Genomic DNA, 16,554 nt, shown 5'->3' with positions numbered 1-16,554 from the left:
CAATTCGCCAGCAATGACAGTGTTTTGTTTAAGACCAACACATTGTCATTTTTATCCTTTTCTAGTTGAAAACTATGCTTTGCTTGTTTATGGTTTACGTGGGATTGAGTTGTTACTATAGAAATGATATCCTTTTACTTGGTCTAAAATGTTATAAAAGTAATTTGCAGCTAAATTTTTGTCAGGGCTGCTTTTATAGAAAATGAACAGCCTCAGACGAATCAGAATTCAACAACGCTGTGATACAAGTAAATGATACTGTAACCTGAAAAGTGATTGGCGACTGTTAATTGTTATTGTAATATAAGAAAGCTGAACAGAACAGCACACTCGAGACAAACTGTGGCTGGCATCAGCATTTCCTTTCATTTCGCTGGACATGAACCGAGATTTACAAGTGTGTTTGTGCACCTAACAGCGTAAGCACCAGGAGATCCGTGCTATGCGCAGTCAACTGAAGAAGATAGAGGATCTGGGCGCGGCCATGGAGGAGGCCCTGATCCTAGACAACAAGTACACCGAGCACAGCACGGTAGGATTGGCACAGCAATGGGATCAGCTCGACCAGCTGGGCATGAGGATGCAGCACAACCTGGAGCAGCAGATCCAAGCCAGGTATCATGTGCACACACTGGCACTGCTCGGGATACATTTATATAGAGCTACTTTACAAATAGGATGTGGCTGTCCAACCACCAATCAGCATTCTTAATTCCTCCACAGAAACACAACAGGAGTCACAGAGGAGGCACTCAAGGAGTTCAGCATGATGTTCAAGTGAGTTCAAAATGAGATTAGATTCAACTTTTATTGTCATTGTGCAAGTTACATGTACAGAGCCAATGAAATGCAGTATCAAAAGCAATACCTGTAAAATTGTGTGTGAGGATTCGGGGTGTCAAAACCAAATTACATGCTTTTAATTGACCGAATACGCCCCGTTCAGATCAGAGCTGTGGGGCGAACATTCTTCCTCATTCTTCAACTCGGTGTTTACCTAAAACAATTAGCTCAATGACCAATCAGGCACAGTTAGAGCGCGTGAATGAATTATTTCACACTTCTTTCTCACTCCAGACACTTCGACAAAGAGAAATCCGGACGCCTTAATCACCAGGAGTTCAAATCCTGCCTGCGCTCACTGGGCTACGATCTTCCCATGGTAGAGGAAGGAGAACCAGACCCGGAGTTCGAGTCGATCCTAGACACTGTCGACCCCAACAGGTAAGCAGGCAAGCGCTTAGCCCCGGCCCACCACCACACACCTGTTCAGTCAGGAGCTCATCACTGCATGTCTGCGTTTGCAGGGACGGAAACGTGTCTTTGCAGGAGTACATGGCCTTCATGATCAGCCGCGAGACAGAGAACGTCAAGTCCAGTGAGGAGATTGAGAGCGCTTTCCGTGCGCTCAGTGCCGAGAACAAACCCTACGTCACCAAGGAGGAGCTCTACCAGGTACGCAGTGCTGTTATTGTGGTCTACTGTACATCAGTGCGATATATAAAACTAAACCAAACACACATACACACTATTACCAATGCAATAAAAAACTAAGACATGGGGTGTGCGATATAATGTGTGCTGTTGTGTGATAATATCGAAATTGTTGTTTTAGCGATATGCAAAAATCATATTATCGAGTGTCACCCATTTTCAGTAACCAATCAAAAACCGGTGCATGAAGTGTTCATGAATTCACCGTGTGCTCTGTACTAATGCGCGGCGAACACGTGACTGCAGCAAGAAAAAAAAACACGCAGGAAAGTTTCATACGCCAATATACAACAAACACGGTCACCAATTATATTACCAGAGACAGATCCAGTTCAAGCGGTTGAGAGAGCGATGGGTTTAAACAGCTTGTAAATACGTTAGACCCAAGAGTCACACTGCCTGGGCGAAAACATTTCAGTGAAACACCGCGGACTAAATAGTGCTCTTCATGTCGCCAAACTCGTATTCACAAGGTGCAGTTTTTGCATTTTTGAATTATGCAAGAATATCGTCTGATTATCGTTATCTCCAAAATCCCAGAAAATATTGATATTTTCCTTGCTATATCGCACACCCCCTTTTCCCAGCTGCAATTTCATACTGCGATTTTATATTCACTCTGTAAAAAACTGTTGCTGTGTGATTTTAATGTAACAGTCTTCCAGTGATGCACGTTCTGTTATAGCAAATCCTGTAGACACGCACAGCGTAACACAATTTGTTGTAGCAGGTCCTGTAGACACACCAACACCTGGCTCTATTACAGTTTAATCTGAGTGCAGTACAGAGTCCACTGTGATGTAATGAAATAACCAGGTTGATTTTAAATGTTATATTTTTGTTTCCTCTCTGCTGCAGAACCTCACCAAGGAACAGGCTGATTACTGCATCTCTCACATGAAGCCATATTTAGACAGTAAAGGTCGCGAGCTCCCGTCTGCCTTCGACTTTGTGGAGTTCACACGCTCGCTTTTCGTCAACTGATCCCCGCCCCTTTGCCTGCCAGTGACCAATCGGGATGCGTTTCCCCTCGAGCACCAAACACAAAGCCGAATTGCATGAATCTAACGTTAGCTTCTCTTTAGCACTCTGTACCTTTATGTAGGAACCTGATTCACTTTGAGCTGATCTCACACTCTCTTTGTGCTTCACTCACTCTAGTGCAGTGTGTGTGTGTGTGTGTGTGTGTGTATGTGTGTTATTCTGTGGTTGTGTTTCCTGTTTCAGTGCTTTGCTTGATTTAGAGAAACCTATACAGACAGTAAGCTAAGCTGTAAGACCGGCCGTAATTCTGCAGTGTGCATTAATAAACGCTACTGGTTAGAACTGGTCACGGTGTTGCGTAATGGTGTTTTTTTTTTGTGGGGAGGGAGGGGGCAAAAAGAAAAGTAGAACTTTTTTATTAGTATTTTATCATATTGTAGATGTTCTATTTCAAGTGAAAGGGTACAGCCCATATTTACACAGAGGAGAAGCACGTCTTCTTTTCAGCAGCATCCACACCAGCTGAGATTTTCTGTTCTTTGAAAGAAAAAACTTGCCTCATGTTTTTTTTGGAGCTGACTGCTTAAAACACAGACCTTCATGGCACAGTTTAAACATTTATAACGCTTACTAGAGAACATCAAGTTTATACTGCCCGAATCTCTAATTTACCCCCATCTTTCTAGCACATTGCTTTATATAAATAATACATGTGTATAAATAGTTTCTGACTTTTCGATAAAACTCATAGTAGTGAAGCTTTTTTTAGCTTGTTTTCTTGTGATCTTGAAATAAGAAAGATTGTTTCCTTGTGATCAGCACTTGCCATCAACTCCAACTGCCATTTTTATTCTAGTAAACAAATATACAATATGTGACAATTTTCCAGTCACTTTTAGAGTCTGAATCTTCACCCGAATCTCCCACATGATCAGACACCGAAGTCACAAAGTGAAAGGAGACCTCAGTTCTGGACTGTGTGTCACTCAGGTACATCATCTGCGAGTTGTTGCAGGATGGTGCTCTCTCTGGGCCGCTGCTCAGTGAACTCCGCACTCAGTCGCCAGATGTTCACCTTACCATCTGCGTTCCCCACTGCCAGGAGCTGATGCTGGTTAAACTCCACACACAGAGCACCCTGACCTCCAGTGTCCTGCTCAATGGTGGCAACCGGTCTGAGACTCTTCTGACCCAAATCAAACACCTGCAGCACACCTACAATACAAACACATAAACGTCTGTTACAGGGTGAAACATGATCATGGTACTACTACTAAGTGCACTATATATTAGGGGTATGACGGCACACAGAATTCATGGTTTGGTCCATACCTCCAGTTTTAAGTAACAGTTGGGTTCAATTTCGATACAGTTGGGGGGATGAGGGAGGACGCAAAACGTAAAATTGCATTTGTGAACATGAAGAGTGTACGTTAAAACAATTAAAAATAAAATGCCTGCTTGGTTAAATAATATTTTATATTATTATAAAAAATTTAATATATACAAATAAAAGAAAATAAATCTAACGCATACACTTTTTATTAGACTGAAGAAATGTAGTAAGTGATTAAATTAGCATAAATTAAATGGATTGAATAAAATTAAACACGTGGGGAAAAAACTAATTAGTGTGTGTTTGAAATGTAATATTACATTTTTCAAAAATCTGATCTACTGTTTTCCTTATTTTAGCATACTTTAACAAATGTCATGTCTTCCTTCATTCATTCACTCCCTCGATATGCAGAACTGCCAGGATTTTCTCCTTTTTAGACAATTTCTTGAAGCAAACAGTAAAGAATCCGTACCGCTAGACTGTTGTATAAGCGTAAGTGCCGTATGAGTGTGTGTTGAGTCCGGGTTGAACAGATCAGTAACACAGCTGTGTGTGTGTGTGTGTGTGTGTGTTTGTGTGTTTGTGTGTTTGTGTGTTTGTGTGCGAGGTTCAGTTCTGTATTCTGTAGGGCAGGGGTCTCCAATCTTTTCCAGAAAGGGCCAGTGTGGGTGCAGGTTTTTATTCCAACCAAGCGAGTCCACACCAAATTCTACCTGTTCAAATCTAATGATGGTCATTGTAAATGACTATCAGCTGTGACCATTGATTGGTTGGAATGAAAACCTGCACCCACACTGGCCCTTTCTGGAAAAGATTGGAGAACCCTGCTGTAGGGTGTCAATGATCGTCTTCTGGAAAACTGTCAAGTCAGCAGTCTTCCTCCACTATTGTGTAGCCTGAACCAGACTGAGACACGAGTTAAAGGCTCAGGAAACCTTTGCAGGTGTTTGTATTAATCAGCTGATTAGAATGTGACCCCACGAGTCTCCAATATTAAACTTTTTCACAATATTCAAATTTTCTGATATACTGAATTTGGGGTTTTTATTAGCTGTAAGCCATAATCATCAAAATGAAAAGAAATAAACACTTGAAATGTATCGGTCTGTGTGTGAGGAATCTATATAATATACGAGTTTCACTTTTTGTATTGAATTACTAAAATAAATCAGCTTTTTAATGATATTCTAATGTATTGAGATGCACCTGTATCGTATTTATCGCTCATAAAATGATGTACATGTGAAAAAAATGTCAGTATGAATGTGTACCGTTACACTCCTACTGTACGGACAAAGGTTTGTGGACACCTGACCATTATATTTATATGTGCTTCCTGAACACCCAATTTCACATTTGGTCTCTATTTGATCTTATAATAACCTCCACTCTTCTGGGAAGTGATTTGTGTTCATGACTGGTGTTAGTAAAGTCAGTTTCTGTCCTTTTGCCTCTGTTTAATATTTAATATTGCTGAATTTTATTGTACAAACTGTCTGACATCTGTACAGATGACAAATGAAACTTGAAACTACTTATGTAGGTTGAGGAGGCCTGGGATGCGGTTAGCGTTCCAATCCATCTCTGAGGTGTTTAATAGGGTTGAGATCAGAGCTCTATAGCAGGACACTCAAGATTTTCTACTCTGTAAAGCATGTCTTCATGGAGCCGGCTTTGTGCGCAGGTGCACCATCATGTGAAACAATTGTGTGTCTCCTAGTTCAAGTGAAGGGAAAATAAAATGCTACAGCATCCAAAGACATTCTGTACAATTGTGTGCCTCCAACTCTGTGGTAACAATTTGGGGAAGAACCACATATAGCTGGAAAAAACAGGTGTCCTAATACTTTTGTTCATATAATCTGTCTAGATTTATATAGCAGACTATAAAGACATACTATAAGATTTCGAATAAGACTTTCCTACATGAGAGAGGAGTTGGTGTATTGCTGTTTCTGTGCATCACTACATGTGTGGTCAGTTTTTTGCACAGTAACTTCAAAGTTGAGGAATTGTGTCATGGCTACTGTAAAGAAACCACCTGGAAGAATACAGTGTATAGAGGTGGTCCTGCAGGCACCACTTTCACCCACCTTCCCCAGTGACTGCAACGAAAACCAGTGGCCGAACAGGTGACCACCGAACTCCGAACACGTATGAGTCAGAAACGCGCAGGGACAGCAGAGGACCAGGCTGCAGGACACTGTGGACATGCGCCAAGCCGTCTGTCCCCACACTCACAAACAGGTTCCTAAAGAAAGCATGGAAAATATGTGATGAGTATGTTTTTCTAACGGGGTTTTATAATGTCGTTATTCACGTGAATTCACCTGTGGAAGGGGGAGAAGTGAAGCGACTGGACAGGCCCGGCTCGTGGTGTGAAGCAGAACTGTGCAGGAGCATGTAGTGTCACGCTCTCACCATTAGGTGGCACCGCTGCTACTGTCTGACTGCTGAAGGAACACTTAAGCACAAGACCTCCCTCAGTGCCCACTAGGAACATGTCTGTGTCCCAGGGTGAGAGCGCAAGCGAACTCACACCGACAGCTGTGTCACCTCTCACCTGCCATCAGGAGAACAGGAGATTAGTGCAAAAAGGTTCATTTCCCAAATGTATTGAATATGAAAGGTTAGTAAAATGTTTAGCTATTTTTTCCACACAAAAAAAAAGAAAATGGGGTGTCTCAGCAACAGAAATGATTTTAGTTTTGCTACCTAGCAAAATAATATTATTAATATCCTAATTTGCTCATTTAAAAAAAACTTACTAGTCATTTTTACAGTACATCTGATGATTTGGTTGATCATTTTCACAATATGCCAAAGTACTATGGTTTCACAGTATCTTAGAAGTAATCACCCATTTAAAGTTCACAATCTATTGATGAAAATTAAGGAAATAAATCTTTGTATGAACATCGCTTTGAAAATAAAACAAAAACAGAAACAACCAAACAAAAAAAAAAAACAGTCTCCCTGATTATTGTTAGATTATTTAAAAACAAACTTCCCACACAATCTCTTTTAATAACAATTGCATGTGAAACATTTAAAGCAGCAGCAGAGGGCGCAATGCTTCCTATAAGATAAGATAAGCATGTGATATTCGTGTTTTTCCTATCAGTACTGTTTAACTAGCACACGTTTCATTATTATTAATAGTATTCAATATAGATTGCATTATTATTAACATGCACAGTTATTGTACTTTTTCCTGTTCAAAGAAATACAAGGCTGCATGTTCATTGTCTAACCACAAACTAAACTGCTTTTTACCCATACAGATAAAAAACAAACATCTCGTCCAATGAAAAGTTTTTCTAGGACACGTTTACCTTGCTGGCTGATCGACTCACAGGGAGCTGCTTCCTGACGAGAGCAAATCCAGCAGTTAGTGTCAGTTTACCTTCTGCTCCGTCTAAGCTCCAGCGCAGGACTCGACCTCCTGAACATGCACTTACAACTGCTATGTCTCCTCGACGAGGCCCTGGGACCCACTTTACCTACACACACACACACACAACATGTACTTTTGTATTTTCAAGTCATTCAAATCATTGCGTAATACACTTTCTTTACAAATGCAATAACTACAATCACTTAAAAACTGCTGTAACTCAGAGACGTTTAAAATATATTTTCATGATCCTAAAAAACAGACTATAGGTGTAAGAAACAGTTACCTCATATACTGGCTCTTTGTGTGTATCTAAACACATCCCTGTTTGAGCCAAAACGGGATCCTGAGCACGACTCGTGTCCCACACCATCACTTCTCCACTGTACAGCCCTCCTGCAAAGTTATCACGAATGGGACGAGACTTATTATCCATAAATTCTTTAAAATGAACTAATTAAATTCAGCTGCGTGTTCAATTGTCATCAATTAAATAATCCTAACAAACCAAAACTAAAGACCAGCGGATTCTGTAAACCTTCTTCTCGGTTTAAACTGACTGCATGGTTCATGTCTCACTTGTGCAGTCCACCACGGAAATTGGTGATGCTAATCAGTCTATAATAAAGACCTGCAAAGAAGTAAAAGGATTTTACCGGCAATCAGAGACGGCCGCAGTGGATGAAAGGACACGCACATGACGGGTTTTGCCGTCTCTATGACCATGTCCGGCTGTTTCGGGTTCACTCTGCTACGATCCAGATTCCATGTGCACACGTACGACTTCTCGGTGCTCCAGTCGCCATCATCTACACTAAAATAGCACAAATAGCGAAATTTCATTGGCTTTGATTCTAAGCAGAGTTTCATCACAAATATTATTACATTTTCAAAAAGATGTAACATGAACTCTACCTATATTTAAAAATCGCAGCATATTCACTGTTTACTATATGAACAGAGTTATATATATATATATAAATAAATAAATAATGCACTCTGAAAGCTATATGCACCATTTTGAAAATATTGTTTGTTTTTCTCAGGACAGGAATATTACAGGTGTAGGAAGGTCACTTCAATCCACTCTTATTAAGGCATGGTTTCTTTGATCATTTTGATTGAATTATTATCAGACCACATGTTAATAATACACTAATTTTACAAAAGTATTGGGACGCTTGACCTTTGCTGCCATTTGTGGTTGTTCTCCAAACTGTTACCACAAAGCTGAAGGCACACGATTGTTTATGATGTGTCTGGACTTGGTGTAATTAAATTCCGCAAGTTCACTTGAACTCGGAACCCCAAGCATGTTCCAGCATGGCAAAACGAGCTTCTCAAAGAAATTTTACATGGTTTGGAGAGGAAGATCTTAAGATCTTGAATTGGAACACTGACTGCACCCCAGGCCTCCTCACCTACATCATTTGCTGACTTTACGAACACCCTTGTGGCTGATGAACACAAATCACACTCTAAGCACACTCCAAAATCTAGTGGAACATCTTTCCAGAAGAGTGGAGGGAATCATGAAAGCAAATTGGGACTAAATGTTGAATGCGATGCTCAAAAGCACATACCATACATATGCCCAGGTGTCTGCAAACCTGTGTTATATCTCTGCTCTAACCTACTCACCTACTAAACCTGTTGAAGATTCAGAAATACACTCGTAATTATGGCTGATTCCCTTAACACCTGGTGCCATTGTTTATTTTCATATATAATAAGGATCGTAATAGGTGGCATACCGTCCAAAAGCACACGCTATAACAGACCCGGTGCAGTTCCAGGACACACTGGTGACCTGAAGCCCTCTGTCCTGAGCCTCACTGTACCCAAGACTGAATAAACATGACACCTGGACAGGAAACAAACGTTCATTAGTTAAGCACACTGAACATCACACATATGGATGTCCGAGCTTCTCTTGCATATCTGATCCTTACTGTCTCATGCTGATCAGTCCAGTTCACTTCATATCCATCAAAAGCATGGCTCTTTGAGTTCTTCACCAGCTCCTGGATGACCAGGTCCTCCACACGGTGCAGGAAATCCCTCAGCCCAGGCTGCTCAGCTAACAGGTCCGACTGGTGAGTGGGCTGATCAGCGAGGTCCTCTGGAGGATCAGTCTGTGTGCTGTTGCATGACACACTTCTGACCTGTGTCTCAGTCTCAGCTGTGTGAACAGGGATGGTCTGACATGTTTTCTGAAATCGGAAGCCGCAGTGAACACAGTTATGTCGTACGTTCACAGTTAGTATTACCACATCTGACAGGGCATCCAGGACTCAACACTTTAATCCTTCACTTTATGTGTGGACCTTTCTTCTTAGTGATATCAAATATAATTTCACCTCTGTCGTTCGTATACTGGAACTGAGAGCTCAATTCTTTTTTTTTCCTTTTCTATACACTGCAGACATTTGGGTTTGAGATCAAAAGATGGAAAAAGATTTCAGCTTTTAATTCCTCGTATTTAACAGCTACATGTGTTAAACAACTAAAGTAAGCGATTACATGAGCAAAAGTATTGGAACAGCAAGACTTAAAGGAAATCGATTTTCTGTGGAGGTTGTTGGTGTCATTGACTGTTGTTTTGGTGTATTTTTTCTGCTGTTCAGTGTCTGGTTTTCACTACATATGCATTCCTTTTTCAGGACGTTCTAAAATACAAAATTGTTTCACTACAAATGTAGTCTTCACAGCTGAACCCGAGAGCTCGAACCAATGGTAGATTTTCAGAGCTATTTCTGTTTAAACAATCAGTCTAACAGGATACACATGGGCAACAAGAAATGTGTCAATCACATTCACATTTTTGATCACTTGTAAACTGGCTGTGTTAAAAAACTGGTTGAAAAGCTTACATTCTGACCTTAAGCCCAAATTTCTCCAACGTATAGCGATTCGAATATAACCAGCCTGGATGTTCTTATACTTACAGAAAATATTTTTACTGATGACTGATTAATGTGTGTCCTGCTTCAGTGCTTCAGAGCAAATTACAGTTTAAATATTAAATCAAATCAAATCAAATTTTATTTGTCACATGCACATGCATACAGGGTACGACATGCAGGGAAATGCATGAGGGAATAGGATGGGGAGAAAAATAATGACTGATAAATAAAGTATAAAAACTATATAAAATAAAATCTAAGAATATATAAAGATATAAAGGTAGATATATGTATATGAAAGAAAAGGATGTATATACAAAAAATGCTTATGGCAGTAAACAGTGAAACATATACCTGCATGATGGCTTTATTGTGGTAACTTTTTTCCATACATTTTGAGATATATATATATATTTTTTTATTTTTTTATTATTATTATTATTATTATTTTTGCTGATGGCAGTGATATTTAAAAATGAAGTTTGTAAGATATTTTGGTGGTTTAGGAAATGTACATTTTGTGCATGTTTTCAGCATTACAATGCCCTTAATACAAATCTTAGACATCTTATAGGGAAAATTTCCACTGATGACTGATATACATTCTGCTGTAGTGCTTCACAGTTTATATACCTGCATGATTGCTTTACTGTGGAAAATATTTTCATTCATTTTGTCTGTTTACTTTATATTTCCATCATGTACCTGAATAAACGAGTAAACCTGTGAACTTTACATACCGAGTCCTGAGTCTGTCGTTGGCATTTTTTCCAAGTAGACGGAAACCCAACAATATCAAGAGCTTCATCTGTGAACATTTTTACCGAATTAATAAATAGTATTAAACACCTTCAAACTATCAGGATTCTAAAGACGCGCTTACACACACACACACACACACACACACACACACACACACACACAGAGCTAGAGACAATGCTAGGTATGTATGCACTAATGCACTAATGCTAGCTGGTGGAAATATCTCGCTGTCCCATAAGCTATCTGGCTAACTATCAAGAAAAATATTAGGCTTTTTCCCATGTTAAATAATTGCATAGCGTCGAATAAAACGTATTTGCTATATAAGTGTTATGCTAATACAGCTAGCTGACATGCTAGTTCATTTCAGCGCTATTCAGTGGGTCACCGGTTACCCCGGGAAACTACTGACGCGTCGTTCATAAAAGAGTCGATTCTCTAAACCGACTCACATGTATGAAGAACCGAAATGCTTGTACAATTGAGAAAGCAAATAAAAAAAACCTTACTGGTTTCAAAAACCATCCCATTTAAATAAGAAACTATGTTGACAATGTAAACACAATTTATGCAAAAATATGCCGTTTCCATTAAACCTTTGTGGGAACTGAAGGAGTCGGTTCTTGTATGTCAGCTCTGGAAACCCAAACGGAGCGGTTGTGTCTCAAATAGAGGATGTCTTACTCACATAAGTGCACTACTGAGGATTTAAACCAAAGAAACACTAAAGAAACGCACAACGTATTAATATGTATACTTTAATCCACACAATATTAACTTTCTCATGCACACCTAAATTATTAAAATAAATAAAAAATTTAAATAATAAATAAATAATGATAACCTTTAGTTAATAGAATAATAAAAATATTGGAAATAAAATATTTGTAGCATTTTTTATGCAATAAAATCTCCTTATCGTCAACACAACACAGAAAAACCTTCTTTTAAAACTCTGTCCTCCATTATTGTTTTTTCTCGCTGTCTCCCCAACATACAACCTGGTTGTTTGGAAAGAAACCAAACTAACAAACCAAAAAATATCATCCCACCAGCTCTGCTATTACAAAAAAATATCATCCCACCAGCTGTAGAGCTCAATAAAGTGTTCAGATTCCACCTGCCCTGTAGCTGCATTGTTTAGGAAGTCTAGCAAAATGTGCATTCATGATTGTGGATAAAATGTAAGAATGAACAGCCTCAATCACCATTAGGGGAAATAGATGAAGCTGAAGATCTGAGGTCTAAAGGTAGGGATAATAACTGGGCATGAAATATGTAATAAGTGGCCTGAATGTAGGAAAATATGTTGCATAGAAAAAAAATTACAGTATATTTGATTATATGATCATTGATTAATTACATTTCATTCCAATAGCACATTTAACATTTAATGCAGCTTTAAAAAAGTAAATAGATTTTTGAATATAACTTTTCAGGTGACAGAGGCAAAACTCCCTGAGATGATATGAGAAAGAAACCTTAAAAAAATTGAGCGATATTTTGTTTAATATTGTGCTTAGTTCCAAATTAAATGAAAAAATGAACAACAAAAGAGTCCATTCGTTATAGTTCCATCATTGTGGAAGTTATTAAGTGTTTGCTTATGGGACACTTTAAATGCTAAATCTGTTCATAGCAACTGAAATCCTAAGCCACTGTAGCAGACTGGGTATATTAACCACAGTCTGAATCCATTTTAATAGTTCTGAAGTTTAAATGTGTTTAGTAACTTTATAAATCTTTAGACTGTTTATATGGAACCATTTACAGAAGCAGCATGTGGTCTCCAATTGTGAAGAACTCCAAAGGTAGGGTGTAAGAATTAATCAAGCAGGTTTAGAAAGAAGAAAGGAGGAACATCACTGTGACCTCAGGAGTATATTTAACTCAACAAAACGGGGCAACAGAGAGAGAGAGAGAGAGAGAGAGAGAGAGAGAGAGAGAGAGAGAGAGAGAGAGAGAGAGAGAGAGAGAGAGAGAGAGAGAGAGAGAGAGAGAGAGAGAGAGAGAGAGAGAGAGAGAGAGAGAGAGAGAGAGAGAGAGAGAGAGAGAGAGAGAGAGAGAGAGAGAGAGAGAGAGAGAGAGAGAGAGAGAGAGAGAGAGAGAAAGCATGCATTGTTAGGTATGCTTATTGCTACAAAAATGTTAAGGATACAGGAGTTAACAGTTCACCAAAACACACTATAACTATGATGCCTCCAGATCTGCTCCTTTACCTAAGAAACAGCCTACTCACCAAAGGCTTGACTAAACAAATATGTTTTCAAACTAGTCTTAAACACTGAGTCTTAGTTCCAAACACTAATCAGAAAGCTGTTCTATATATGTGGGGCTTTTTAAAGAGAAATCTCTGCCCCTGTTCTAGTCTTCACTATTTAAGATACCAAAAAATACCCTGCACATTTTGATAGAAGTAGACATGATATATCATAATTGACCAAAATTTTGCTCAGGGTCCGTTGTGTAAAACCATTCAGTGCTTTATAAGTCAGCAGCAGTATTTTATAATCAAAGTGTGATTTGACTAAAAACATAGAATGTTTTTAAACTTTACAAACTGCAACGTTAACCCATTTGTTTCTGAGAAGACATGCATATTTAAACAGATAAAAATAATCAAAAACACTGACAAAAGACTGGCAATTTAATCAAATATTTATTCAGTTTATTCAAATATTGAACAGGATACAATATGTATAGAGTGATAAGTGATCACTGTGACTCATGTCAAACATTCCAACATGCTCAGAAATGGTGTGTGCTGATGATGATGATGGCATGCAGTTAAATCAATGTAAACACTCTTTACTACAAGTGCTAAACCCTACGTGTGTGAAGTGATATGTCCTCTAGCCCTTCAGTCAGACCTGGGCACACACCATAGAGATAAAAAGCTTACGTGTATATATACATATACAAACATCTTACAGCATTGTCGCTTCGAAACTGCAGCTCAAACCTCGCCAAATGCAGTTCAACCAGCCTTGTTCGGGCCAAAATGTAAGCAACTGTACCTCAGAGAGTGCCTTTATACATAAATCACAAGTTAAATGTTGGAAAAACGGATCATTCTTTTTCAAGCTACAAAGTAGAATTATATCAAAATCAAACAACACAATTCTGTTGAAGTGGCAATTCATTTAGCTTTTTTTTTATTTATTTTTTTTTAAATAGTTCATCTGGTCGTATTCAGAGTTGTGTATCCAAGTATTTCATATTGAAACGCCACACAAGAAAACAGGGGATTGTTTTAGTGAGAGATTCTGACCTTTATCTCAAATCTTAACAGGAAGCAGGATTAAGTCTGATAATCACAAAATGAAATTATTATTTTGGGATGTAAATAAAAAAATAAAATAAAAAAATGGAATGAGGCCAATATTAAAAATAAAAAGTATTTTCTGTACAGAGAGATGCATCTTACTCTAATACACTACTTATATCAATTCTGATTAAAGTTATTAATGGTTAATAATGTGAATTCCAGCATAACCGGTGTCAGTGAACTAATATCAGCTTATCCTTCAAGCTGTCATCTTACAGAAGAGTGCACCCTATTAACTACAACATTGCTATTACTCTAATTAAAAGTGTGGTAAATTATATATCCTGCAAACGCATTACATCATCTCGTTTCTGACTTCTTGTGGCTACAGCAGGTAGTTTGCACCACTGCCCACACACAATATTAAAAATGTAATTCAAAGTGCTGAATCGATTTCATGAGATACTAAATAATAAGGATGGAAACCATATTGTTAGACCAAATTAAATCTCCTACAAGATGTTTATTCACACCTTGCCATCTGTATGATCATATTAAATCATTATTTATATATATTTTTTTCAAATGTCTTTTTGAAATGTATTTATTTGCTACCAGGTTTAACAGCAAAAAAATGTATCACTGATTGTATTTTAAAGGCAGGTGCTTGTGTATAAAGGCAGCTGTCTAGATGCAGTTGAAAAACCCTGTCCCGGATGATTATACGTAAAATAAATCTGATTTCAATCATCTCATTTGGAAGCCCAGAAAGCCAACTGAATTAACTGAAGTCAAAATGTGAACACAAAAAGTTTACCAAGTAAATACTGATGTAACTTTTATATATAGTATTGACTGTAAAAGACTGTAGAAAGGACATTACTCATAATCTTACACTTAGTAGTACTCATGTTAGTTCTCACTCTCTGGTGTTCTGTATTGTTTTAAAGACTGTAATCACACTCTTGATGTCACCCAAATAAGGATGGGTTTCCCTTTTGAGTCTGGTTCCTCTCAAGGTTTCTTCCTCATAACATCTAAGGGAGTTTTTCCTTGCCACAGTCGCCACGGCTGCTCATCAGGGATAAACACACATCGTTCACCTTCACTGTTCAATTCTGTAAAGCTGCTTTGAGACAATGTCCGTTGTGAAAACCGCTATAGAAATAAACTTGACTTGACTTGAGTATATACTGTGTTCTGTTGTAGACAGAACTTGGAAAAATACGACTGGCGAACTTGAAATAGTGCAGGCCGTAGAGGCACAGCGGATAGGAACACTGTTTAATATTTAATGTAAGACAAAGATTTTACAATTAATTAATTATTTTGAGTCTGTTTTTAATCTGAGAGCAGGCAATGAATTTTAGTGTCTATATATCTAAAGATTTTTGTTTTTTATTTAACCTTTTTTTCATGTGTCACTGCTAATAGTTGGTAAACTGTTACCGTATTATTGTAAAAACAAACCAAACAAACCCCTCTATGTGTTTAAGCTGTAACTGGCAGTGTAAATGGAGCTTCACTCTATAATCAAACTACATAGATATTAATCTTGAGTACTGTAGTTATTAATTGTTTTACGTAAAAAACTGTGAAAAATCAACACTAGTCCTAATACTTTGTAAATTTCCCTCTGGGATGAATAATGTGATCTATTTAACATATATTTGAGGGCAACGGAACACAGCATAAAAAAAAATAAAAAACAGTTAATAACACAAATAGCACTTTTCCACCATACAGCATCATTCCACTAGCTGGATGACTTGTCTGTGTCTGTAAAAGTGGGTGGAGACAAGAGATGCGATTAATATCATTAGTACAATTGTATTATTTGATTTTTTTTTCAAATGTAATTAAAAAATTGTGCCATAGAAAAATTGAAATGACTGCAATTACCCAAAGCTGAGGGGGCCAATGTTTAAATCTTCGTAAAAATCAATATATATATATATATAGGCTGTTGAGTCTGGGGACATTTTCATTGGCTGAATTTGTGTTTGAATTTTGCGTGTAGTGCATTCAGATGAAGGAGTACATATAATGATTTAGCATCTATGTAAAATCCAACACATGAAGAAGGTCTTAAGAATCCTAAACTTGGTCAGACAGTCACTTCACTCCTACTAAACATCACTGTGCTGTAATGTCTGGAAGAAAAGTCATTCTAGTCAGAGATCATTGTGGCACCATTGTGTTGGAGCAATCGGTAATAATCAGCATGTCTAAACCAAATGATACACTTGTTTAAAGTACAGCAAACTGAAGAGCTCATTTACAAGCTGCACTGCCTGGTGTAAAACGCTGCAGCTAAAATCAAACTCGCATCTTATAATCCGCGGCGGCATGTTATATTGTATCCTTGTAGACCTTGTTAATATTAGGTAATAATAAACACTCC

The 16,554-nt window shown here is 38.1% G+C and overlaps 2 protein-coding genes across 30 annotated transcripts in view; one reads left to right on the top strand and one right to left on the bottom strand.

The window, feature by feature from the left end:
• The window catches only part of sptan1 (spectrin alpha, non-erythrocytic 1), a 38,694-nt gene extending 35,870 nt beyond the window's left edge, over positions 1–2,824 (top strand). For all 29 annotated transcript variants that reach the window (XM_083564990.1, XM_083564991.1, XM_083564988.1 and 26 more), the window contains 5 exons: positions 419–615; positions 724–777; positions 1,078–1,224; positions 1,308–1,455; positions 2,353–2,824. In XM_083564990.1, coding sequence (XP_083421116.1) covers positions 419–615; positions 724–777; positions 1,078–1,224; positions 1,308–1,455; positions 2,353–2,478 — 672 coding nt within the window. In that variant the 3' untranslated portion in view covers positions 2,479–2,824. The remainder of the gene's footprint in view (positions 1–418; positions 616–723; positions 778–1,077; positions 1,225–1,307; positions 1,456–2,352) is intronic.
• A 54-nt stretch (positions 2,825–2,878) lies between these two features.
• On the bottom strand, positions 2,879–11,320 carry dync2i2 (dynein 2 intermediate chain 2). The gene is made up of 9 exons (XM_083565176.1): positions 10,861–11,320; positions 9,167–9,427; positions 8,969–9,078; positions 7,871–8,028; positions 7,501–7,610; positions 7,153–7,320; positions 6,148–6,380; positions 5,911–6,068; positions 2,879–3,693 (listed from the first exon to the last, which is right to left on the bottom strand). The coding sequence occupies exons 1-9, from the start codon at positions 10,936–10,938 to the stop codon at positions 3,461–3,463; spliced, it is 1,509 nt and encodes a 502-aa protein (XP_083421302.1). The 5' UTR covers positions 10,939–11,320; the 3' UTR covers positions 2,879–3,460.
• Between the last annotated feature and the right edge of the window lie 5,234 nt (positions 11,321–16,554).

This window comes from Silurus aristotelis (genome assembly GCF_946808225.1).
Source record: "Silurus aristotelis genome assembly, chromosome: 16".
Lineage (NCBI taxonomy): Eukaryota > Metazoa > Chordata > Actinopteri > Siluriformes > Siluridae > Silurus > Silurus aristotelis.
This window is presented reverse-complemented; position numbering and strand designations above follow the sequence as displayed.

Bases quoted from the DNA above. Each gene is read 5' to 3' on its own strand.
- dync2i2 (XM_083565176.1), bottom strand. From the start codon at position 10,938: ATGTTCACAGATGAAGCTCTTGATATTGTTGGGTTTCCGTCTACTTGG. The intron at 9,079-9,166 runs GTAAGGATCAGA...TTTCCTGTCCAG, and splicing joins GGACTGATCAGCATGAGACA to GTGTCATGTTTATTCAGTCT. The intron at 3,694-5,910 runs GTGGGTGAAAGT...TTTGTATTGTAG, and splicing joins CGTTGCAGTCACTGGGGAAG to GTGTGCTGCAGGTGTTTGAT.